This window comes from Conger conger, chromosome 1 (genome assembly GCF_963514075.1).
Source record: "Conger conger chromosome 1, fConCon1.1, whole genome shotgun sequence".
In the NCBI taxonomy this organism is placed as follows: Eukaryota; Metazoa; Chordata; class Actinopteri; order Anguilliformes; family Congridae; genus Conger; species Conger conger.
In genome coordinates, this window is record NC_083760.1 from 9,897,324 (window position 1) to 9,923,712 (window position 26,389).

Sequence of the window (26,389 nt, forward strand, 5' to 3'; positions counted from 1 at the left end):
TCAAGGTTCAAATTTCCAAAATGTACCCTTAAAGAACAGTAATGTTTCCTTTGGGTACAAATGAGTATATTTTCCAAACAAAAAAGGTAAAAAAATGAATTACATATTGCTGGCTTGGGGTATAGTTTTATGTACCTATAGGATACTGCCCCAGCGACAAGGTTTTTAGACACCTTTATTTAAACCGGGAACTTCTCTTTCTCGCTGTTGTCTCAGTGGCTTCTTCCTATTGGTTTTGAAGAGTGATGTTTTGAGATTCTGCCCCAAGACAAGACAAGGCCTGTGTACTTAACGGGATACCCAGGAACAAAAGCAGACCCCGTCTCCGATCACACGCATGTCAGTTTGATCACGGTTCATCCTCTCTTTGCGCCAGTACGACTCCAGGACCCTGAAGGGTTTGCATGTTGAATTTATAATGACGGTGAGGGAACATGATTTATTTAAAAATAGCTGATTTCTTTGATGATAGAGACAGAAAAAAAAAAACATCGACTAGACGATGGTTTCGGTTTCGTTCATACAGACGCAGAATGGCGGCAAGAGCTTGCGCGGAGCTCCGAAGAAAAGTGGGAAAACATCGGGCTCGTCTCCTCAGTCTCTGCAGACCAGGCCTAAAAGTGCTGGTCATGCTTTGCACTCTCGCTCAGTCGTTTTATCTCCCTCTCTCTCTCTCTCTCTCCCTTCGCACTAATTCAGCTGCCTCTGAATCATTTATTGTTACCGCAGATGCAGCTTTGTACTCGTATTTTTTTGGGCAGGGAGATAAATATGTACTGTGCAATCCTCTCATGGCACACAAACACACAAACGCGCACACGCACATGCACACGAACAAGCAAACAGCAGACATTCACACACACACACACACACACACACACACACACCCGCGTGAACAAGCATACAGCAGACATTCACACACACACACATACACACACCCGCGTGAACAAGCATACAGCATACATTCACACACACACACACACACACACACACACACACACACACACACCCGCGTGAACAAGCATACAGCATACATTCACACACACACACACACACACACCCGCGTGAACAAGCATACAGCATACATTCACACACACACACACACACACACACACACACACCCGCGTGAACAAGCATACCGCATACATTCACACACACACACACACACACACACACACCCGCGTGAACGAGCATACAGCAGACATTCACACACACGGCCCAGAAACATTACGCAATGCACATGCACTCGTCACATCACGGCGAATCCCCTAAAAATAAAAAATCTGTTAAAATAAAATCTGTCGAGAGTGCACACACATACGGTGCACAATCGCAGGCAGGCGGACTCCAGAGACACGTGCACGCCGGTGGCTGTTTGCACTAGTTTTGGTGGTGTTATCGAGCAGAACTGTGAGCAGGCGGGACATGGGCACATGCCTGTATTATAAATTAATGTCTCGTTTCCCTAGCAGACATCTTCCCATCCCCCCCCCCTCTCAGGGTACCCTGTCCCAGATTAAAGAGAGCAGGGCTCTCAGATGAGCAGGACGGGGTCCTGTTATTTTTGGACTGTTTCGGAATTACGGTTCCAATTTCCTGCTACGCACGGTGCAGCAAGGCACTCCACGGTGACCTCATTGCGTGCCGAAATTAAAAAGTTTGCGGTCTACACACAGATGCTTTCTTTAGTTTTTTTTCCCCTCGTTCCATGTTGGCTTTGTGTTGTAGGACGGTATTATGTCCACGGTTGTTTTATTTTGGGCTTTAGTGTGCATTCAGTTATTGTCTCTGAAACTTTGTTTTAGGTATTGGGCTGTCATGAATTGATGTTTCAATTTATCCCGAAACAAAGTACTGAGGCATGTTTCTGTTTGTTGAACTACTGAGGCATGTTTTCAGGGACGTTAAAAGACTTGAATGTGACATGTTGTCAGGTGTAGTAATGGAATCTAAAATTAACTTTGTGTCATTTGTGATAGCTCTTCCTTTAAGCGGGAGAAGATAGCCAAAAATAAAAACCCCTCCCTTCTACGTTCCTGTCTTAAGTAACACACTGAATTCCCCCGGGTACCTCTCTTCTAGACGAGAGAGAGGCGGTCCAGAAGAAGACCTTCACAAAATGGGTCAACTCCATCCTGTCCCGGGTGAGCTGCCGGATCTCGGACCTGTACCTGGACCTGCGGGACGGCCGCATGCTGATCAAGCTCCTGGAGGTGCTGTCCGGCGAAAGACTGGTGAGTGAGAACGGTATTCGGGTATCGTGGGGAATGCAGACGAGATGTAGGGGGGGCGACATGGCTCAGGCAGTAAGAGCAGTCGTCTGGCAGTCGGGGGGGTTGCCGGTTTCGATCCCCCGCCCGGGCTGTGTCGAAGTGTCCCTGAGCAAGACGCCTAACCCCCAAATGCTCCTGACGAGCTGGTCGGCGCCTTGCATGGCAGCCAGTCGCCGTTGGTGTGTGTGAATGGGTGAATGAGAAGCACCAATTGTACAGTGCTTTGAATAAGGGCGCTATATAAATGCCAACCATGTACAGGTCTACCTAATAAAGTGGTCACTGAGTGTATGTGTTCCGACTGAGCACCAGTCATCCACACTTCGTAGCCCTGCTCAACCTCTGATCCATCGATCCATCAGCCATCAGCCATCCCTCAACCACATCCGCAGACCCAAACCTCTCTACTGGGCTGACTGCATCTCTTAATGCAGGAGCGTCAAACTTAATTTCTTTCTGGGCTGCATTGGGCTTTTGTGGTCTGCTTTCAGTCAGCTGCCAATTAAGGCCATGATCATTTAGCCTATCAACCACTGGTGCCAAGCACCCCCCCAGAAAAAGAGCAGACACTGTGGTCCTCCAGGACTGAAGATTGACACCTGGATCTTAATGCTATGCTATAGATCCCTGTGAGCAATTATTGTGGACCGAGTGCTCTTTTCTCTTATTATCTTATAATAATAATACAGTACATTTTATTTGTGACACACTTTTTCCACGGCCAAAGCTCTATATAGTACAAAAAATGAAAACTACAGAACACAACATAGAATAGCAAGACTAGAATAACAAGAGCTAAACAATAAAAAACTATATTTATAAGGAACCAGAAGGGAGGAGCAGAATGCCTGCATAACCATAAATTGCATAATGCCTGCATAATCTGCTCACCATCACTCAACCTCTCTTCCTCCTCTTCCTCTTCCTCTTCCCCTCTCTCTCTCCCTCCACTCCAGCCCAAGCCCACGAAGGGCCGCATGCGGATCCACTGCCTGGAGAACGTGGACAAGGCCCTGCAGTTCCTCAAGGAGCAGCGCGTGCACCTGGAGAACATGGGCTCCCACGACATCGTCGACGGCAACCACCGTCTCATCCTGGGCCTCATCTGGACCATCATCCTGCGCTTCCAGGTGAGAACCCGCCCCACCTGAGCCCCGGCACACCTGCACAGGTGTCCTGAGCACCTGACCCAGCTCACCGCCGGTCTCTCCACCACCATCAGAACCACATGAGTGACAGGGGTGGAAGATCCAGGTTCAGAAAGTACAAGTCCACCCCAGTACTTTGTCACCATCACCTGGATTTGCTAATTGCCGCAATTCTTCAACCAGGAAGTAGATCTAATTTGTGAGATCGGCTGGCTGAGTTTGTGGGTGGAAGAAACACTCGGCATGACTATTACTTTTGTGGCCCCCTGGACTTTCCATCTCAGGTGGACAATGTGAGTTCTTTGTGTTGTAGAATCTTAAGGAGGGGAAGGCATATTTATTTTTAATCGCCGGATTTGACTGAATTTGTTATTTTTAGCCAGGCTGCTTCATGCCGCATAGTCTGTTGCATAATTTAAATGTGTGCAAAGGAAACACAGACAACAAAATGATGGACACTTTCCCTTTATTTCTCTCACAGCCTTGCCCCTGATAGTCAGTGGGAATGTTTGTCTAAATTTAGACTCTGTTCAGCTTGTCTCTCAGTTTCTGCAATCTAAATCATCCCCAGAAACGTTAATTAACACCGTTCTGTGGGAAAATGCAGTCCTTCGATAATTAACTATTCTTTGGTCAGAATTCTATTGAATATATTAATAATCCCCCTCCATTCCTATTTTGAGTTGTCCTCACATTGTGAAGTAGTCTTCTAAACCCTAATTATTGATTGCATTTTATACTCATGATCTCAAAGTATCTTTCAGTGAAGGATGGGAACCTCACCTGAACCACCAATAATGAGTTTCCCACCACTTTGGTAATGCATGGCAGCCATTATGTGCCAGGAGGGTCATCACACATCAGCTTATCTTTATACAATATGCCATGAGAGTTATTAATTACGCACAACACAAAGTGGAAACCCCCTGTAGCCATGACTATATTCACGATACAGCACAGCCTTGAGTGGAGGAATATGGTTTAAAAAACTGTTTATGTATGGACTTTTTACGATCACTGTGGAATGTAGGCTCAGCCAGTCAACATCCAGGATCGTATTGGGCATCCTGTCTGTGGTCAGTCTTTACAAGGTCCCCGTACTTTACGCTCAGATTCAAGACATCATCGTGGAGACGGGACAGGCCGACCAGAAAGAGACGCGCTCCGCTAAAGACGCCCTTCTGCTGTGGTGCCAGATGAAGACGGCTGGGTGAGTGAACCTACGGTTGAGGATGGAGACTGTTCCCAAGCCAAAAGTCGATATAATTATTGCCCTGATTGCATCCATTTGCATTTAGCTACTTTCAATTCAGTTCAATTGTATTTTACTTGGCGGCACGGATGGTGCAGTGGGTAGCACTGCTGCCTCACAGCAAGGAGGTCCTGGGTTCGAATCCCCGTCGGCCGGGGCCTCTCTGTGCGGAGTTTGCATGTTCTCCCCGTGTCTGCGTGGGTTTCCTCCGGGTACTCCGGTTTCCTCCCACAGTCCAAAGACATGCATGTTAGGCTGATTGGAGAGTCTAAATTGCCCGTAGGTATGAGTGTGTGAGTGAATGGTGTGTGTGCCCTGTGATGGACTGGCGACCCGTCCAGGGTGTATTCCTGCCTTTCGCCCAATGTATGCTGGGATAGGCTCCAGCCCCCCTGCGACCCTGTTCAGGATAAGCGGGTTCAGATAATGGATGGATGGATGGATGTATTTTACTTGTATTTCACAAGTCTGTCCCATAGACACTTTACAGAGTAAAAATTGGAAATACCAGCCGTAAGCTGGTACTTCACAGTTGACAATAGTCAACTGTACTTAATTGACATTTGCTACCCTATTGGTCGACCTCGCAGGCAAGTGCTCTCTCTGTGTATATGAACCACTGTTTTTGTCTGTTGCATTGTTTCCCTTGAAGGCTCGCTTAAGGTGTTTTACAAAAAATATTTTTAACTTCCATCGTTTTCCAAGAGTGGCTGGAATTTTTGCATTTAGTTTTTGTCCCTTCTTTCCCTTCGTGTACCTCGGCTGAGCTGCGAAGTTCAGCCAGAACATTATGCATGGCTGGCAAGGCGTACATGAGTACTAATGGAGTTCAGCTTTTCCTCTGGGGCTGCAGCAAAAGCGCCAGACCTTTTTGCTACGATGTATATTCAGGTTTACATGGTAGAACTGCGGTAAAATTGGTCTGTTTGAGAATGTTGTGATCACAGTATTTATGGAAGTATGCATTTAAATTACCTCAGAAGACCTCAGAATTACCTCAGCATCTTGCCATAGCCCAATATAGGGACTTTGGGACAATATCATCTGTAGCAAGGAATGGTCCAACATGGTAAGAAACACAAAGTATTCATAATTTTTTCCTACGTTTGTTTCACAGATACCCAAATGTCAACATCACCAACTTCACTACAAGCTGGAAGGACGGCATGGCCTTCAACGCTCTCATCCACAAACACAGGTAACACCTGCAGTCAAGTACAAATCCAGCACTCCACTACTCCTGTCTGCAAATATAGTCAAATACACCTCCAATACTCCAATACTCCACTCTGCAGAATATGCTCCTCCAATACATGGGGGCAGCCTGTAGTGTAGTGTTTAAGGTACATGATTGGGACCTGGAAGGTTGGTGGTTCACAATAAGATCCACACAGCTGTCGGGCCCTTGAGCAAGACCCTTAACCCTGCATTGTTCCAGGGGGATTGTCCCCTGTTTAGTCTAATTAAGTCGCTTTGGATAAAAGCGTTAGCTAAATAACAAATTATTATTACTCCAATACTCCTCTCTGCATAGCCAAATTGACCTGCAATACTTCAATACCATTCTCCTTCATTGATAGGTCTCCTTTACACTTGCATTATATTGCATTCAGGCATTTAGCAGACACTCTTATCAGTCCAGAGTGACACACAAAGTGCACACATAAAGGTTTATGGCAAGGAGCCGAGATGATGGCAAGTCTCACTCTTCCTCTCTCCCTGTGTCCAGGCCTGATCTGGTGGACTACGGCAGGCTCCAGAGGTCCAACCCCACCCACAACCTCCAGCACGCCTTCAACTTGGCTGAGCAGAAGCTGGGCGTGACCAAACTCCTGGACCCGGAGGGTAGGTGATGCGTCCAGCAGGGGTGCCGCACAAAATTCCGGGAGCAAATGGAGTCGCTGTGGGGCCCCCTTAAAACTGTAGACCAAAGCAAAATGTGTTCAGTCCAGGCCTTTTTTAGACCTCCCTTAACTTGGGGTTCTGGGTAGTCAGTTACACTACTTCCACCACTGTGACCCACCTGGGCACTGAAATATTTTATTGAATACTGAGAAGTGGTTTTGAGAGAAGACCCGATGGACTTTCTGCCTTTCTGACAATGTGAACTTGCTCTGGGTTTCTTCACAGATGTGTTCACCGACAACCCCGATGAGAAGTCCATCATTACCTACGTTGTGGCCTTCTACCACTACTTCTCCAAGATGAAGGCCCTGGCAGTGGAGGGGAAGAGGGTGGGGAAGGTAGGTGGTGTGCTTCTGTTCCAGCGCTGTCGTAAGAGACAAAACCCTTTGGTTCTCAGCACCCTTTGGCATCTTTGGTATCTTTGGTAACTGTTGACTATCACAGCGTTTTTTCACCGCTTATGTCAAATATTAACATTATAATATGCGACATGTTGCATTGAGGCAAACACCACAGACTAGTGTGATGCTCCTCTATGTGTACTTCACTGTCTTTGTTTCTCTCTTTTCCCCTCTTTCCCTCTCTCCTGTTCTCTCTCTCTCTCTCCCTCCGTTTCTGCAGGTGCTGGACCACGCCATTGAGACAGAGAAAATGATCGATAAGTACGAGACCCTGTCGTCGGACCTGCTGACATGGATCGAGCAGACCATCATCGTCCTGAACAACCGCAAACTGGCCAACTCCCTGACCGGCGTTCAGCAGCAGCTGCAGGCCTTCAACTCCTACCGCACCATGGAGAAGCCACCCAAGTGAGTGGACCGGCCACAGGAGACATTGCATAAAATTAAGCTATTTCACTAACTCTGGGGCAGTTACTACCTGTCCGTTGTTCCTTTTAAATCAACAAATCTTTAAAAAAATAAGTTACACTGAGAAACAACTTGCTCAGAGGTACAGTCTTAGCTGCAGTTGTAGCATAATCTAAGAGGCCTAACTCTATCTGTATTCCAGCAATCTGGAATTGATATTTCAGAAAAATCTATAATAATAATATTACGTTGACATTATATTACATTTGGGTGACAGCAGAGCATAACGATTAGGAAACTGGGTTTTATAAGTCTCGATTCCTATGTGGGGCACTGTTGTGTCTTAACGCAAAGTGCTTAACTAGAATTGCTTCAGTAAATTTCCATTTGCATAAGATTCTATGTAAAATCATTTTAGCTGTGTAAGTGTAAGCTAAGTGCCTGAAATGTAAAATTGATGATAACATATGATGGGCTGGTTTGACAGACACAGATTAAGCTTTAATTTAATTTAAATTTAGTCTAGGATTAGGCTTAATGTGTGGACTAACAAAATGAATTTACTGAGAGTGAATAACCTGTAATGCACTGCTACAGTGGCTATGATATGGTTTCTGTAGGTTCCAGGAGAAAGGGAACCTGGAGGTTCTGCTCTTCACCATCCAGAGTCGCATGAGGGCCAACAACCAGAGGGTGTACACACCGAGGGAGGGGGCACTGGTGGCTGACATCAACAGGGTGAGGGGGAGGGGGGGTACTGCAGGGGTTAGCAACTGATGGTCACTGAGGGCTGAGAACTGCTGGTTTTCCACCATAATAGTAATAATAACAATAATAATAATAATAATACATTTTTATTTGTGAAGCCCTTTTAACATCTCTTTACCTGTGAGTCAGGTGTGAAGGCAGTCTCGCCAATCAGTAGCATTAAATACCTGGGAGAAAAGCAGAAAAACCAGGACTGGATTTGGATTTGAGAGACAGAGTTGATGATCCTTTGTATCCATTTAGATTTTATTTGTAACTGATTTGATGTTGGAGTGTTTGTATACCAGCGTGTTTGTTTTAATCTGTTTGCATCTATCCTCATGGCTTTTTTAGTGCAGAAGGAGAGTAGATGGTCTGCCCTTCTTGTGTATTTTGTACATGTTATTGAAGGGGAAATCAGAGAGAGATGGGAACCGACTACCAGAAGTGGCATGGGGGGAAAGTGAATGCTCTTCATACAGGGGGATTCAACTGTGCCACTCAGTCTCCCTGTGTGTGTGTCTGTGTTCAATGGGGTAAAGTTGTAAACATTGTGCTTTTACCTGCCACATACTCATGTTTTGGACTGCCACTCATTCACCCATTCACACTCACACTCACATGCCAACGGCGACTGGCCGCCATGCCAGGCAAGGTTAGGTGTCGTGCTCAGGGACACACCCAAGATGGGAACCGGCAACTCTCCCCACTGCCAGGCGACTGCTCTTACCTCCTGAGCTAATGTCGCCCCACCCTGCCTCCGCAGGCCTGGGAGAGGCTGGAGCGGGCGGAGCACGAGCGGGAGAGGGTTCTGCGGGAGGAGCTGATCCGGCAGGAGAAGCTGGAGCAGATGGCCCGGCGCTTCGACAGGAAGGCCGCCATGAGGGAGACCTGGCTGGTAGAGAACCAGAGACTGGTGGCACAGGTAACAACGCACAGACACGGACCTACACATGCACACACGTACAGCCACACACACACACACACACACACATACACTCCATGTACACGGTTTCCACAATAACACATTGCCACATCTACACATTGGCTTCTTTTTAGAATGTCTTGAAGCCTGATTACGGAAGAAGCCTGTCCAAAAAGCCGACGCGGTAATCCCGTTCAATGTCCTGTCCTGTCCCGTTCTCCAGGACAACTTTGGGTACGACCTGCCGGCGGTGGAGGCGGCGAAGAAGAAACACGACGCCATCGAGACGGACATCGCCGCCTACGAGGAGCGAGTGCAGGCGCTGGTGGCCATGTCCCGGGAGCTGGAGTCGGAGAGGTACCACGACGCCAAGCGCATCGACGTGCGCAAGGACAACATCCTGCGGCTCTGGGACTACCTGCTGGAGCTGCTGAAGGCTCGGCGGGACCGCCTGGACAAGAACCTGACGCTGCAGAGGACCTTCCAGGAGATGCTCCACATCATCAACTGGACGGACGAGATGAAGGTTCGATTCCAGGGGTTGGGAAGGACGATGCAACACAATGGACACGGTCTTTTTTTTCCAGTTATACTTAATATTTAATCCAGCAGATCAACTGAGAGGAGTTTTCCGAATACAGTAACAATCTGAACAGACATGTTTGGACATATAAAGTATTTAAAATGCTTTAACTCTATAGATGTCGGGAAAGTTTGTAAGAGGTCCTGCAAAGCTCTGAGAATTTTTGATCTAACATGTTCCCAACCAAAATGTACAGTTATGTGAATGATTTTGTTCTGAGAACTGGTGAAAATATTTTTTTTTCTGAAATTGAGTTAGATTGGTGTCTAAAAAACACAAGTACTTCAAACATTATGAGTTCAATATTAGCATAAAGAGAAATTCCATCAGAATCATCATCGCCAAAGCAGTGCTTTATCCTGCATCCCCCCGGGTCTCGTCTCCAGGATCGGCTCCTCTCCCCGGACTTTGGGAAGCACCTGCTGGAGGTGGACGACCTGCTGCAGAAGCACGCACTGGTGGAGGCTGACATCGCCATGCAGGCCGACAGAGTGCGCTCCACCAACGCCGCCGCGCTCAAGTTCGCCAACGGGGACAGTGAGTAGAGAGATGCCAAGCACTCGACCGCATCTTAACAGCTGCGTAACGCAACCGACAATCACCTTATGGAGGTTTCCAGCCGCAGTTGGCAGTGGCACAGTCCAGGTTCAATCTGAGATGATGGAGCTCATCTACTGTATTTACTGCAGAGCCACCCAGCAGCCAAAAATTATTCCTTTGAGAGCAAAAAAAAAAAATGAATATACATTCTCACACAGGTCAGTTCCAGAGAATCAGAACTGAATACTACATACAAGTTTCTACTGTGTTTTTTTCGCCATTTATGCATTGGGTTTTGGGTGAAAAAAACTTTTGTCTGGATCTATTCAAATCATGACAGACTAAATGTAGCCTATGAAATCTTTGTTCTTTCACAGGCTACAAGCCGTGTGACCCACAGGTGATTCGGGATCGGGTGCAGCACCTGGATCACTGTTACCAGGAAGTCTGCTCCCTGTCGGCCCAGCGCAAGGCCCGCCTGCAGCAGTCCCGCCGCCTGTGGAACTTCTTCTGGGAGACGGCGGAGCTCGAGAGCTGGATCAAGGAGAAGGAGCACATCTTCTCCTCCCTGGACCACGGCAAGGACCTGACCAGCGTGCTGGTGCTGCAGAGCAAGCACAGTGCCTTCGAGGACGAGCTGGCGGCGCGGCGAGCCCACCTGCAGCAGGTCATGGACGAGGGGGAGAACATGGTGACGGACAAGCACTTCGGGTCGGCCAAGGTGAGGGGCCGTATGGAGGACATCCAGCGACAGTGGCAGCAGCTGGAGGAACTGGCTGCCTTCCGGAAGCGCAACCTCCAGGACACCCAGAAGTTCTTCCAGTTCCAGGGCGACGCAGACGACCTGAAGGCCTGGCTGCTGGAAGCCCGGCGGCAGATGACCAGCGACGACCTGGGGCAGGACGAGTACAGCACCCAGAGGCTGGTCAAGAGGCACCGCGACCTGCAGGACGAGGCCACCAAGAACGCGGCGACTATCGACGCCCTGTCCAAGCAGGCCAACAGCCTCCCCGAGGACCTGCGCAACACGCCGGACATCCAGCGCAGGCTCAGGGACATCCGGGACCTGTACATGGAGCTGCTCTCCCTCTCGGACCTGCGCAAGAAGAAGCTGGAGGACACCATGGCTCTGTACACCATCTTCAGCGAGACGGACGCCTGCAACCTGTGGATGAACCAGAAAGAGACGTGGCTGGTGGGCCTGGAGACTCCGGAGAAGTTGGAAGACTTGGAAGTGGTGCAGAACAGGTGTGTGGGACCGGATATCTCGAAAATTTGACGCCATAATAAATATCCTTGTTGCTAAGCAGCAAATATGGAACAGCAAACAACAACTGTTTGGGCATCATTCAGTTGAACTTTAGCATTTCTGTTCTTTAACAGCTGAATTGATTCAAACAATATATACTGTGTATAATGGTTGCATATTATTCAGCAGTCTTGTTTCGATGCTGTTCCAAGTATGTGCACTAATATCAAATTAGGTTAGCATGTAATTCCTAAGCTTCTTTCTTGTCACCCATCAGGTTGGGCATCCTTGCCCAAGAGATGGGTAATGTTCAGGTGCGAGTCGATGATGTCAATAAAGCAGCGAAACAGCTAGAGGACAGCAGGCACCCCAGCATGAAGAGCGTGAAGGACTGTCAGACACGTCTCAACAAGAGGTGAGAGAGACGGGTGCAATTTTATGTGAAGAGTTCCTTGTTTTTTAGGCTGTGTGAAATTCATGTTAGATACTGTGAGGTAGTCTATTGATAACTAAGTGATTATGTTTAGTTTTTTTTATACAATTTGATGGCCTCTTTTAGGATGGCCAGCAAAGCAATAGTCCTTAGTGTGATGAGAGCACCCCACAATCAAGAAACTTGCCAATATCGGTGCTGATTCTACCTGGGAGTTCAGCGGGTCATCCTGGGAGGGTTTCACTTCGAAGGGTTTTGTCCATTAGCACCCCCTCTGGTCAGTTGGGTGCCTGCACCCAGCCTGCACCGTCTGAACAGGAAGTGCAGTCATAAGAAGCAGCAGCTGGTCAGTGCATGGGATACTGTAGACCAGGGATCACCAACTCTGGCCCTTGAATCCAAATCCAGCCCTGAATTTATTTCCTCCCCGGTAATTAGTGCTACTGATTAGCCAAGCTGTCTTCACACCTGACTCTCAGGCACAGGGAGGGGGGAAAGCAGCAGTTCTTGGCCCTCAAGACCATGAGTTGCTGATCCCTCCTGTAGACTGAAGACATCCATTTGCTGGCTGCTGACATCCATCAGTTATAGTCAGAATTTTCCTGAACTGGCAGGGGACATTGCAGAGATAGGAGAGGCTAACAAATGTGATTTAGGAAAGGATGAGAAGTTGTCATAAATGTAAAAAAAAAAAAAAAAAAATGTGCTTCCCCCTCTCAGGTGGGATGCTTTCAAGGCGATGGTGGATGAGAAGAAACGTAAAGCAGACTCTTCGCTCAGCCTGCACAACTATGGGCTGGAGTGCGACGAGACCAAGGCCTGGATCAAGGACAAGACGCGGGTCATCGAGTCCACGCAGGACCTGGGCAACGACCTGGCGGCCGTCATGACCATCCAGAGGAAGCTCTATGGCATGGAGAGGGACCTGGCCGCCATCCAGGACAAGCGGGACTTCCTGAAGCGCGAAGCGGAGCAGCTGGCCAAGGACAACCCGGAAAACGCCGCCGACATCATGGGCCGGCAGCGGGAGCTGGACCGGGCCTGGGACGAGCTGAAGCAGACCATGAAGGACCGGGAGGACTCCCTGGGGGAGGTGAGCAAGCTGCAGACCTTCCTCCAGGACCTGGACGACTTCCAGGCCTGGCTGTACAAGGCCCAGAAGGCCATTGCGTCCGAGGAGATGCCCACCACGCTGCCCGAGGCCGAGCAGCTGCTGGACCTGCACGACGCCGTGCGGCAGGACATGGACCAGCACGAGGAGGACTACCACCAGGTGAAGGACACGGGGGCGGCGGTGACCCACGGCGAGACCGATCCGCAGTACCAGCAGCTGGAGCAGAGGCTGAAGGGCCTGGACACCGGCTGGGACGAGCTGCACAAGATGTGGGACAGCCGCAAGAACTTCCTGGACCAGGGGCTCGGCTTCCAGCAGTTCACGAGGGACGCCAAGCAGGCCGAGGCCATCCTCAACAACCAGGTACACCCGTTACGTGCGGCGCATCAGATTTTTGTCGCTGTATTATCTATCAATGTATCTGCAGTCACCCACTCGATAAACAAAAACCATGCAGAGTCTTTCATTGGAGTATTGTGATTAAGACTTAAATACGCTTCCACATTTATTGAAGGAACGTAACTTCAACACACACAGATTCTGCAATAGGTTGGAAATGTGTGGAATGTGTCTGTGGTGGAATACGGGTTGTTATTGAGTCATTATCTGTGAGGTAAAAACACACCCTTTCCAGTCATTCCTCTTTGATATTCCAAAAAGGGTTCTGCTTCCAATGTTCCACTATAGCGGGAACCGCACTGAGCTCACTCTGTGGCACGTTGTCAATGATCTGAATTTTGGCAGGAGTATACCCTGGCCCACACAGACTCTCCGGACACCCTGGATGGGGCGGAGAAGGCACTCCGGAAGCACGAGGACTTTGTCAACACCATGGATGCCAACGAGGATAAGATTGTGGGCACAATCGAGGGTGGGCAGAGACTGGTGGACAATGGGAACCTCTATTCTGAGAGAGTCAAAGACAAGATAGGGTCCATCGAAGACAGGTTAGTCCCTGATTCCTTCTACCTGGATATTGAAGCACAGTTTGTGTCAGGCTGCTCCTTGCTGTGCTGTCCTATCTTACTATGCATATTACAGTTTAGCAATATCAATAATACATTTTGGCTATAGTAATTCCCAAACACCTGTCTAGGGGGCTGTTTTGTGTGAAAATAAACGGAAATAGTTTTTTTTTTTGTTTATCACAGTTCTGCTGTAATGACAAAAAGTTGTTAATGTAGGCAAGCATAAATCCTGGTTTGTCATTTTTTCTGTCAGAAACAATGCAGCATCCTTTATTTAGTGCGGTTCACAGCTTTCATCTTTCATCTACTTGTGTGCTGAGCCAAGCACTATCAGTCTAAAGTTACAGACATTAATATGGGAATTTAGCTTGAAGCCTTTTTTTTTCCATTGGGTTTGAGCTTCCTGGATCGACTGTGGGCCTAGACACACATCTGCTTATGATGGTTATTGATCTGAAAGTGCTCTTAGCGGCTCGGCTAAGGCCAGAGACGGTTACGTGTATTCGCTTTAAAGCGGCGTAATCGTGCACAAGGCTTCTCTGCAGAAGCCCCCGGCAGATGAGTGTGGGAGAGGAACTGCAGTGTGCTCTGGCGGTATCTCACCCGCATCCCTGATCTCTGCAGGTACAACACCAACCGAGGCAAAGCCCAGGAGGTTTCTGGGAAACTGAAGGACAACCGGGACCTTCAGCACTTCCTGCAAAACACTCAAGATGTAAGTTTCTTTTTGAATTAATAATAATATTAATAATAATTAATAATAATAATAATAATAATAATAGCAATAATGCCTGGCATAAATATCCTTGGTTTACTGCATCAACACTCTCAGAAATAGAGGTACAGTGGAGGTGCAGTGTTGTTCTTTCAGGAACAAATTTCCAAAATATAATCTGAAAGGTACAATAGTGTTCTTTGGGTACAAAAAAAGTACTTTTTACAGGCAAAAAATGGATGATTAAACCAATGGCTACAGGTACAATTTCATCTACCTACAGGGTACCACCCAAGTGAGAAGCTTTTGTACCTTTTCAGGCCGTGAAGAGTCTCCCTGGGGCTCAGGGGTCTTTTCTGTCTCTGTGTCCATCTTATTCCTCATTTTCTCTCTGCAACCCTCTCTAAGCTCACCCTGTGGATAAACGAGAAGATGCTGACCGCTCAGGACACCTCGTACGACGGGGCGAGGAACCTGCACAGCAAGTGGCAGAAGCACCAGGCCTTCATGGCCGAACTGTCCTCCAATAAGGACTGGCTAGACAAAATCGACCAGGTGAGGGTTGGCATGGAGGACTGTCGAGGGCAGTGATCTTCATTCCTGGGCCTGGGGGAGGCTGCTGGTTTTTGTTGTTACTCGGCACTTAATTGATCAATTGAAGCAGTCAATTGCAAGGTTAACTCACCTCACCTGGTTCCTTGGGGTCTGAATATTTAGACAAAAAACAAAAACCAGCAGAACATGCGGCTCTCCAGGACAAGGAATAAAGAACAATGGTCTATGGAGTAGAGGGGAAATAGCAAGAAGGATGGTGGGGTGGTGGGGGGGATGAGGCTATTCAGAAACAGCACTCAGAAAAACTGGAAGTTTGAAACTGTCATGTGGTGAAGGATATTGGGAGGCAGAGAGCATGACAGAAGTGGAGACAAGGGGGTTGTAAATTAGTTCCTTTACTTTACAGTATTTTAATATTCATTACTGTATATTTATTCAAATAAGATTCTCAAGAATGCATTGGTAACTGGTAGCTTGTCTATGAGCTTAGTAATGTTCCAGGGTCTTTGTAGATGCAGCACAATAAGAGTACTCATATTGATCTCAACTCTGTTTGTATGTATACCTGTGTGTGTGTGTGTGTTACTGTGTGTGCGTATATGTGTGTGTGTGACTATGTGTGTGTGTTACTCTGTTTGTGCGTGTTATTCTGTGTGTGTGACTCTGTGTGTATTACTCTGTGTGTGTGTATATGTGTTACTCTGTGCGTGTGTGTGTGTGACTGTGTGTGCATGTGTGTGTGTGTTACTCTGTGTGTGTGTGTGTGTGTCTTTGACCGTGTGTGTGTGTGTGTTACTCTGTGTGTGTGTGTGTGTGTGTGTGACCGTACGTGTGTGTGTTACTCTGTGTATATGACTCTGTGTCTGTTTGTGTTACTCTGTGTGTGTGTGTGTGACCGTAAATGTGTGTGAGTGTGTTACTCTGTGTATGTGACTCTGTGTGTGTGTGTGTGTGTGTGTGTGACCGTACGTGTGTGCGTTACTCTGTGTATGTGACTCTGTGTGTGTGTGTGTGTTACTCTGTGTGTGTGTGTGTGACCGTACATGTGTGTGTGTGTTACTCTGTGTATGTGACTGTGTGTGTGTGTGTGTTTAGGAGGGTAATGACCTGATGAAGGCAAAGCCCGAGTTTGGGCCCGTGGTGAGGGAGCGTCTCTCAAAGCTACACGAGCTTTGGGACAAGCTGGAGTCCACCACGAAGGAGAAGGACCGCCTCCTGTTCGACGCCAACCGCTCCGAGCTGGTGGACCAGAGCCTGGCCGACACCAAGAAGTGGCTGGGAGACCTGCAGCAGCAACTGCAGGGGGACGAGGACGTCAAGGACCTGACCAGCGCCAACATCCTGCTCAAGAAACACCAGGTATGTGTGTGTGTGTGTGTGTGTGTGTGCGCGTGTGTGAGTATGAGTGTGTGTGCATGTGCGTGTTGGTGTGTATGGAAGACTTCAACATCCTGGAGCCTTGAAGTCCATGAGCTCTATGTTATTTTGCAGGACCAAGTCAACAGCCCCATCTAAATTTTGCTAGGCAGGTCATGTAGTTGAGGAAGAAACTAGTGTTTTTCAAGACTTGATACGGTGATAGACACTATCTTGTTTTTAGGTAGACTAAGCATTGGGTACATTTTAGTGGGAGGAAAACGGTGAGCATTGTTATGCTGAGTGCCCTGTTCTTGTCACATGTTATGTTATGTTAAATGTAAATGGTAAATGGTTGCCGTTTATATAGTGCATTTATCCAAAGCACTGTACAATTAATCATTCACCCATTCATACACACAGTCACACACCAATGGCGATTGGCTGCCATGCAGGGCACCAAATGTAGACCATGTCATAGGTATTTTAAATGGATGTATAGATGAAGATGGGCCGGCCTGTAGCGTAGTGATTAAGGTAAATGACTGGGACACGCAAGGTTGGTGGTTCTAATCCCGGTTTAGCCACAATAAGATCCGGACAGCCGTTGGGCCCTTGAGCAAGGCCCTTAACCCTGCATCGCTCCAGGGGAGGATTGTCTCCTGCTTAGTCTAATGAACTGTACGTCGCTCTGGATAAGAGCGTCTGCCAAATGCCAATAATGTAATGTAATGTAATGTAATGTAATGTAGATGAAGTATCTGAGCCCATCTCACCCTCCACTCTGGCTGCTGGGTAATTTGGGTGACATGGCTCAGGCGGTAAGAGCAGTCGTCTGGCAGTCGGAGGGTTGCCGGTTCGATCCCCCACCCGGGCTGTGTCGAAGTGTCCCTGAGCAAGACCCCCAAATGCTCCTGATGAGCTGGTCGGCGCCTTGCGTGGCAGCCAATCGCCGTCGGCGTGCGAGCGTGCGTACGAACGGGTGAATGGAGAAGCATCGATTGTCCAGCGCTTTGGATAATAAAGGCGCTATATACAATGCCGACCATTTACCATTTACCGTTTTTTTTGCCCCCTCCCCCAGATGGTGGAGAAGCAGGTGGGGGACCGGGCGCGGGAGATGGACGAGCTCCGTGACGCGGTGCAGAGGCGCGCCTCCCAGAGCCCCGAGCTGGAGGCGGAGCAGCAGGCCCTGCAGACGGAGTTCCAGAAGCTCCTCCCCCCTCTGGCGCAGCGACGCGACAAGCTGGAGAGCGCCAAGGCCGTGCAGCAGCTCTACCGGGACCTGGCCGACGAGATCGTGAGGACGCACTCTCGGCCCCGTCCAGCCATCGGCCGATTAACCAGTCGCTCAAACGATCAATCAGTCGCTCAAACAATTAGTCAGTCACCGATTTTATCAATCAATCAGTCAATCAAACAATCAATCAGTCAATCAATCTATCAGTCACTCAAACAATCAGTCAGTCAATCAAACAGTCAGTCAGTCACTCAGACAATCAGTCAGTCAGTTACTTAATCACTCGCTCAAACAATCAATCAGCCACCAATTTTATCAATCAATCAGTCAATCAAACAATCAATCAAACAATCAGTCAGTCAATCAAACTATCATTCAGTCACTCAGACAATCAGTCAGTCAGTCACTTAATCAATCGACCAATCAGTCAATACATCTATCAGTCACTCAGACAATCAGTCAGTCAATCAAACAATCAGTCAGTCAATCAAACGATCAGTGAGTCACTCGGACAATCAGTCAGTCAGTCACTTAATCAATCGACCAATCAGTCAATACATCTTTCAGTCACTCAGACAATCAGTCAGTCAGCCACTTAATCAATCAACTAATCAGTCAATAAATCTATCAGTCACTCAAACAATCAGTCACACACTCAGTTAATCAATCAATCAGTCACTCAAACAATCATTCAATCAAACAATCAATAAGTCACTTAATCAATCAATCAAGCAATAAATATATCAATCACTCAAATAATCAGTCAGTCACACACTCAGTTAATCAATCAATCACTCACTCAATCAGTCGATCAATTAATCTGAGGTCTAAAATCCAGGTTCAGAAAGTAAATGTCTTCACCACTATTTTGGTCAAATCACCTAGATTTGATCATTAGCACAGTTCTTCATCCAGGAGGTAGAGCTAATTTGTGCTGGCTGAAACACATGGCAGGACTTTTATACTTTCTCACCCCTGAACTTTCCAACTCTGCAAATCACTCAGTCAATCAATCAATGAATCCATTTCCTTGGTTTCATACTTTCTCTCTCTCTCTCTCTGCGTGGGTAGCTGTGGGTGGAAGAGCGGTTGCCCCAGGCAACATCCCGAGAGCACGGAAACAATCTCCAGGCTGTGCAGCTGCTTCTGAAGAAGAACCAGGTGAGCGCATCGCAGACGGCCTGACGTGCCGGCGCTGTGTTTACACACACAGCCGCAGTTTCAATGGCCGGAGATCCCAGTGACAGTACAAACATTCACGGCTGCTGTAGTTGTGTTGATGCTACGTGTGAACTCTCTCGGCAATATCAGTTATATAAATTATTACATGAACACTAGAGACTGATCAGAGAGAAATAAAAGAATGGTCACAAAATTATTACTTGAGAATTTAATTCTATGTCTTGTAGTTGCAACAGCACCAGTTACTGTTCTAGCTTCTCAACAAGTATTTCAGTCTCATATTGAGACTTATAATCTCATTTATTTTTGGCAGCGTGACTCATTTCAAGATTTGCCAATGCTTTGTCTACTTAAAACAAGCTATACTTTTAAAAAATGTATTGAGTCTACTGGATTAAAACACTTAACTCTTTGTTGTTTTAATGACCTGCCATATATATAAATATAGATTTAACAGAAGAAAGAAAATCTTTTTTCAACTTGAAATTTGATGACGAAGTTTCTGATGAGTGACAGGTTGATTCTTCATGCAAAATAGATTTGAAAAATAGAAATTCAATTAAGCTGCTTTATTTTAGAGGTTTAGTGAAAGCGGGTAATTTTTTTACCATTAGGATAAGGGGAGTAGACAGAATGTTAAGACTACCCAAGGGTTAAGGGTTGCAGTGTGTGGTATTGGTCAGAAACGGCACGCATCAAGCTCACATTCGAACCTTCTTCCTCTCTCCCCACCCCCCGCCCCCCCTCCTCCCTTATCGCCCCAGACCTTGCAGAAGGAGATCGAGGGGCACCAGCCGCGGGTGGACGAGGTGCTGGAGCGGGGGGCGGCGCATGGTGGCGGCGGGCAGCCCCGAGGCGGGGCGCATCGACGAGCAGACGGGGCAGCTGGAGGAGGAGTGGGCGCGGCTGGGCCGCGAGCTGGCCAATCGCAGGCAGCGCCTGGGCGGCTCCGAGCGGGCGCAGCAGTACTACAACGACGCCGACGAGGCCGAGGCCTGGATCGGCGAGCAGGAGCTCTACATGATCTCCGACGACAAGCCCAAGGTCAGGAGGGGGACGGGGGGGATGGGGGGGACGGGGCCCTGCTGGGTACACTCTCCGAAATACAATGACAGCGGAGATATCTCCCAAGTGTACCCTGAAAGTACAGTAATGCTCTCTTTGGGTGCAAATGAGTACGTTTTTTCCAAGTAAAAAAAATTGAAATGGCTTATATATTGCTGGCTATGGGTACAGTTTTATGTACAGTTTTATGTACAGTTTTATGTACCTATAGGGTACCACCCCAGTGACAAGCATTTGTACCTTTTTCATTTATTTCTGAGAGGGTATACGCTGTGACTTCAGTGGAATGCAAGTACGCATGCATGCCAAAAAAGATTAAATGTTATGACATTAAATTTGCCGTGCATTTTTATCTTTTTACCATCCACTTGTGTCAACCTTGGATATAAGCAGTGATACGTGTGTTTATTGTGTTAGCAATATCTATGTTTATGACATAGTTATAAGTACTTTATTGCTCTTTGATTTTCAGTCTCCAGCTCTATATGGTCACCTTTGTTAGGATACAGTTGACATTTTCAGTTCTTGACAAGCTTTTTTGTTTGTGTGTGTGTGTGCGTGTGTGTGCGTGTGTGTGTGTGTGTGTGTGTGTGTGCGCTCTCGTCTCTCCCCCAGGACGAGCAGAGCGCCATGCTGATGTTGAAGAGACACCTGATACAGAAGCAGAACGTAGACGCCTATGCGGACTCTGTTCAGAAGCTGGCTGACCGCGCCCAGAAGATGCTGGCCGAGGACCATCCTGACGGGTGTGTGGGGCCGCAGCGGCCCTCTGTGTTCATGCCCTCCCACTCTCTCTTTCTCCCAAACTGTGTGTCTCTGTCCCTCTGTATTTTTGTCTCTTTCTTTCACAAACACTCTTTGTTCTCTTTATCTCTCTCCCCCACTCTCCCTCTCTTCCTCCTTCCCTCTCTCTCTCATCCGTTCTGTCTTTCTCTCACATACTGTTTTCTCTCTCCCCTTCTCCTTCCCTCTCCTTCCCTCTCTCTCCCCCTCTCTCTCCTTCTCCATCTCTCTCTCCCCCTCCCTCTCCATCTCTTTCTCCCTCCCCTCCTCTCTCTCTCTCCCCCTCTCCCTCCATCTCTCCCTCCCTCTCTCTCTCACTCCTCCTCTCCCTCCCCCCTCTCTCTCTCACTCCTCCTCTCCCCCCCTCTCTCTCACCCCTTCTCTCTCTCTCTCTCCCTCCCTCCCTCCGCAGTGAGGCCATAATCCGGCGGCAGGGTCAGGTGGATAAGCAGTACGCGGGTCTGAAGGAGCAGGCCGAGGACCGCAGGAAGAAGCTGGAGCACGCGTACCACCACTTCCTGCTGAGCCGCGAGGTGCAGGACCTGGAGCACTGGATCGCCGAGCGCGACGTGGTGGCCTCGTCCCAGGAGGCGGGGCAGGACCTGGATCACGTGACGGTGAGGGGGAGGAGCATAGGGTGTTGTTCTCATAATCACAAAATGGAGGACGCTTTGCAGGATTCAGCCGAGCCAATGAGCCCCAAGCCTGAGACACACAATAAAGCTGTAGTGTACTCACCACACAGCTGAATGTCTATATTTCATTTTTCTGCCCTTTCCTCGCTGACCATCTGCCAACTTACAAAGGAACAAGCTTATCAGAAAAGTTAAAGCCTTAGTTTAAAAGTATAAAATATTGCGCTCTAAAAAGGAGTCTCAACACAGGTACTAAAGCAACGCTTTCAAAAAGGGATTCACCTCAACCCTACAAAGGCTTCCAGCTTTATTCTTTTGACCAGGTGAACACAGCTGCACCTCACTGCTGCCAATCAGGGCGATTAGCTGCACCTGCAAGAGCCAGCCACAAGCATGCAGACACTCCAGAGCAAGAACGCATCAATTATACGATTTCTTTAATAAGGCTGCATCCAAAACCACAGACGAGCATACTACTTGTATTTGAGGCTGAGTTTCATTGCATTGCATTACATTATTGGCATTTTGGCAGACGCTCTTATCCAGAGCGACGTACAGTTGATTAGACTAAGCAGGAGACAATCCTCCCCTGGAGCAATGCAGGGTTAAGGGCCTTGCTCAAGGGCCCAACGGCTGTGCGGATCTTATTGTGTCTACACCGGGATTAGAACCACCGACCTTGCGTGTCCCAGTCATTTACCCTAACCACTACGCTACAGGCCGCCGTCATTGAAACGTAGTATGCCGAGTATGCGTTTTCGGAGTCGGCCGAAGGCCCTCGTTTTTTTGCGCGTGACGTCGTTTCCCCCGCCCCCCCCCCCCTCCCTCGCAGATCCTGCGGGAGAAGTTCCGGGACTTCGCGCGGGAGACGGGGTCGGTGGGCCAGGCGCGCGTGGACGCGGTGAACCTGACGATCGACGAGCTGATCGACGCGGGCCACAGCGAGGCGGCCGCCATGGCGGAGTGGAAGGACAACATCAACGAGAGCTGGGCGGACCTGCTGGAGCTCATCGACACCCGCGGGCAGCTGCTCACCTCCTCCCACGACCTGCTCAAGTGAGACTGAGGGTCATGAGTTTTATTAGAGCAAATGGCATACGGGTGTAGAATTATTATCGACAGAGACGCAGTTAATTCGTTGAAGAAAAGTCTAATTCGCCCCTGGGAAGATAGGTATATGGATAAATTCCACACAGACATTAGGAGGTATTTTTTCACAGAGAGTGGTCACTGTGTGGAATAGCTTACTAGGTCATACCGTGGATGCAGAAACTCTGGGGTTTTCAAGACCAGGCTTGATACGGTGCTAGATTTAGCTATTTAGCTTTTAGGTCAACGAAGCATAAGGCACACTTGGTCAGAAAAGATAAACATTGCTGGGCTGAATGGCCAGTTCTCATTATGTTATGTTACATTACGTTATCTTATGTTATCTTATGGTATGTTATCTTATGTTAAGGAACCCGTGACCCCAGCGCTCTTTCCCCTGCTCCTCAGGTACTTCTGCGACGGCAAGGAGTTGGTGGAGCAGATCCACGAGAAGCAGACGGAGCTGCCCGAGGATGTGGGCGAGGACTTCAGCAAGGCCGAGTCCTTCCACCGCACGCACGCCGCCTTCGAGAGGGACATCAGTGCCCTGGGAAAACAGGCACGGACGTGTTCTCTGGTGTAGCTAAGACCAGCTCAGACCAGCCTGACATTAACAGCTACCTGCTGTATCAAAACATAGCATGGGCTGGTCAAACCATGTTGAGTATGGAGCTGGTCTGAGCTGGTCAACCAGCCAACAACTGTTTCAAAACATAGCTTGAGCTGGTCAAACCATGTTGAGTATGGAGCTGGTCAACCAGCTACCTGCATTTTCAAAACATAGCTTGAGTGATTTTCTTCAGCAGGGTTCTGACGGGGACATGGCAGAGCCTTGGAACCCCCACCCCAAACCACTGAATCAACTCTTACAACTCTTAAGTGCATAATCATGGTCCCAATGGGCGTCATTATGTGCTCAGTCCGAGTTGAACTAACACCGGACATATTACCGTGACGAGCCTCCGTGCCTCTGCCTCCCCACAGGTGCAGCAGTTCCAGGACACGGCGGCGCGTCTCCATGCCCAGTACGCGGGCGAGCAGGCCACGGCCATCCAGACCATGGAGCGGGAGGTGGTGGAGGCCTGGAAGGGCCTCCTGGACGCCTGCGACGGCCGCCGGGCGCAGCTGGTGGACACGGCCGACAAGTTCCGCTTCTTCACCATGGTGAAGGACCTGCTGGCCTGGATGGAGAGCATCGTCCAGCAGATCGAGACCCAGGAGAAGCCCAGGTGAGGGAGCTAGGGGGAGCTGGAGGGCTGGGGTGGGCGGTGAGGGAGAGAGGGAGGGAGGGGAGGGGTGCAGTGGTTTGCTGGAGACCAAAAGCTTTTGCCTCTCTCCTCCTTTCCCCTCTCTCTCCTCAACCCCTTCCCCCATTCCCCCTCTCCTCTCCTGGTTCTCTCTTCCTTCATTGTCATCCCTCTCTCCTCTTCCTCCTGCCCTTCCTCCTCTCTTTCCTCCCTCTTCCTGCTTCCTTCATCCCTCTCTCCTCTCTCCAATTCCTCCTGCCCTTCCTCCTCTCTTTCCTCCCTCTTCCTGCATCCTTCATCCCTCTCTCCTCTCTCCTCTTCCTCCTGCCCTTCCTCCTCTCTTTCCTCCCTCTTTCTGCTTCCTTCATCCCTCTCTCCTCTCCCCCAAACCCCCTCATCCTCTCTCTCCCCCGTCCTCCTCAGGGATGTGTCCTCGGTGGAACTCCTGATTAAGTACCACCAGGGCATCCGCTCTGAGATCGACGCCCGAGACCCCAAATTCGACGCCTGCACAGACCTGGGCCGCGCCCTCCTGGCCCGCAGGCACCGCGACTCCCCAGAGGTGAGGGGGAAAAAGGGGAAAAAAATTACTTACAAATAAAGTAAGCTTAACTAAGCCATTAAAACAAGCCTTGGATTCCAGAAGGGCTTTTATTTTGGCGTCAGACCCATGTTCATCACACCTATTCAAGCAGACTTTGGGTCTTTGGCTAATTAACTTATTTTGCTGCTAAGTGAGTTGAGGTTTTCTGCTGGACTCAATCTGGGGTCCTCATCTTTGAGGCAGTGAGGAGGACCCTGTAGCCTGAACAGTGTTTCATGGCAGTTCTCCAACACCCTCCCAGATCAAACAGAAGCTCATCCAGGTGATGGAGAAGAAGAAGGAGATGATGACTAAGTGGGACGAGCGATGGGATTGGCTGAGACTACGTGAGTGCAGCACCTGGCTTCACCTGTCCTAGGACAATTCAGTTTTATTTCTGTAGCGCTTTATCGTATGGCACAGAAGAGGGCCCAAAGAGAATCTACAGAGTAACAGAAGGGAAGAAAATAGGGGACATACCAGCCCTAAGGCCCCAGTAGCACAAGGTAAAAAACTCCCAAGTGGGGAGAAAAATCATCAAACAGTGGTGAGAAAAACCCGATGGGAAATCTCGAGAGGAATCCGGCTATGGGGGGATTCCCATCTTCCTATAGGCTCCTATCCACTGGCCTATAGGTTGCGATGGTAACAGTTGAGGTAGAAAGTCCACATGGATGGACTTTAGAGTATACCGAGAGGAGGGGGATGAATGTGTAGCTCCAGGATGTGTCAAAGCGTGGGCATGAACCAGGGGAGGAACAGGGCTGCAGTGGCCACCTGTCACCCTACGAGTGATTTTGCCTCTTTGCGCTTGCGAGTGGCCTGTGATTGGCTCACCGTTGCCCTCTCCCCGCAGTGCTGGAGGTGTGCCAGTTTGCGCGGGACGCCTCGGTGGCCGAGGCCTGGCTGGTGGCTCAGGAGCCCTACGTGGCGAGCCGGGAACTGGGGCAGACGGTGGACGAGGTGGAGAAGCTCCTGAAGAGACACGAGGCCTTCGAGAAGTCTTCCTCCGCCTGGGCCGAGAGGTTCAACGCACTGCAGCGCCTCACCACGGTGCGTCTGTCTGTCTGTCTCTCGGTTTGTCTGCCTTCCTTAAACATTTGAACTTTTCAGGTGATTTGCAGTAAGTGCTGAGTGTGCTCCATCACTATGCTGTGATCTCATGGTAGTATCATATGTCTGTGCTTTGATATCAGAACAGTATAATAACTGTGTTAGATAGCCTTTCTCTATCTCAGTACTCTAGCTGTGCTGTGTCTCAGTACTCTAATCTTGTGGCTGTGCTGTGTCTCAGTACTCTAATGTTGTGGCTGTGCTGTGTCTCAGTTCTCTAATGTTGTGGCTGTGCTGTGTCTCTGTGTCTCAGCTGGAGCTGCTGGAGCTGAGGAAACAGCAGCAGTTCAGGCCGGAGGAGGAGCCGCGCACAGATAAGGACAGCAGGTGAGCCCCCACCCGAGAGAGCTTTTGGGGACTCCCGGTTTGGTACTCATTTGTTCCCCCCTTTTATCCATAGTCTGGAATACCAAATCAGGATAAGTTATCCAAGTGGCTTCATTTGGCCAAGTGCATTTCTGATTGTTAGTAAAACATTAATTTGACTATTTGTTTCTACTCGTTCATACTTTTAAACTATTTCTAGCCTGCTTAATATCTTCATTTCAAGATTTGACATGATTTTCTTTTCATTTTACCAAATGTCCTTGTATTTTTACTGTCTCTGGTATTGTGAGTTGAGGTTGAGGGCTGAACTCTGACCTTTCGCCTCCAGGAGAGAAGACACAGGGTTTGCGGAAGAGTCCTCCGAGTTCTACACTGTAGAGGATCCATCTCTGGTCAGTTAGCTGTTGATTTATCGTGTTTGCAAATGAGAGAATTTCCATATGATGAAGGACTGTGTGTGTGAGTTGGGGTGTGCTTGTGTATGTATGTGTGGGGGTGTGGGTGTGTACGTGTGTATGTGTGTGTGTGTGTGTGTGTGTGTGTTTGTTTTTTC

General features: G+C 48.7%; 1 protein-coding gene across 1 annotated transcript in view; it reads left to right on the top strand.

The window, feature by feature from the left end:
- sptb (spectrin, beta, erythrocytic) overlaps window positions 1-26,389 on the top strand; it is a 45,547-nt gene that overhangs the window by 14,658 nt on the left and 4,500 nt on the right. The window contains 32 exon segments of the mRNA XM_061249482.1: window positions 2,083-2,234; window positions 3,230-3,403; window positions 4,534-4,631; window positions 5,791-5,871; window positions 6,403-6,518; window positions 6,804-6,916; window positions 7,200-7,387; window positions 8,008-8,125; window positions 8,901-9,059; window positions 9,283-9,585; window positions 10,029-10,179; window positions 10,560-11,430; window positions 11,709-11,846; window positions 12,585-13,341; window positions 13,723-13,925; window positions 14,571-14,661; window positions 15,070-15,216; window positions 16,312-16,575; window positions 17,657-17,872; window positions 18,884-18,973; window positions 19,759-19,817; window positions 19,819-20,038; window positions 20,675-20,805; window positions 21,255-21,459; window positions 22,310-22,533; window positions 22,975-23,125; window positions 23,551-23,795; window positions 24,237-24,375; window positions 24,659-24,743; window positions 25,253-25,449; window positions 25,763-25,836; window positions 26,165-26,228. Of these exon segments, the coding sequence (XP_061105466.1) occupies window positions 2,083-2,234; window positions 3,230-3,403; window positions 4,534-4,631; window positions 5,791-5,871; window positions 6,403-6,518; window positions 6,804-6,916; window positions 7,200-7,387; window positions 8,008-8,125; window positions 8,901-9,059; window positions 9,283-9,585; window positions 10,029-10,179; window positions 10,560-11,430; window positions 11,709-11,846; window positions 12,585-13,341; window positions 13,723-13,925; window positions 14,571-14,661; window positions 15,070-15,216; window positions 16,312-16,575; window positions 17,657-17,872; window positions 18,884-18,973; window positions 19,759-19,817; window positions 19,819-20,038; window positions 20,675-20,805; window positions 21,255-21,459; window positions 22,310-22,533; window positions 22,975-23,125; window positions 23,551-23,795; window positions 24,237-24,375; window positions 24,659-24,743; window positions 25,253-25,449; window positions 25,763-25,836; window positions 26,165-26,228 (6,224 nt within the window).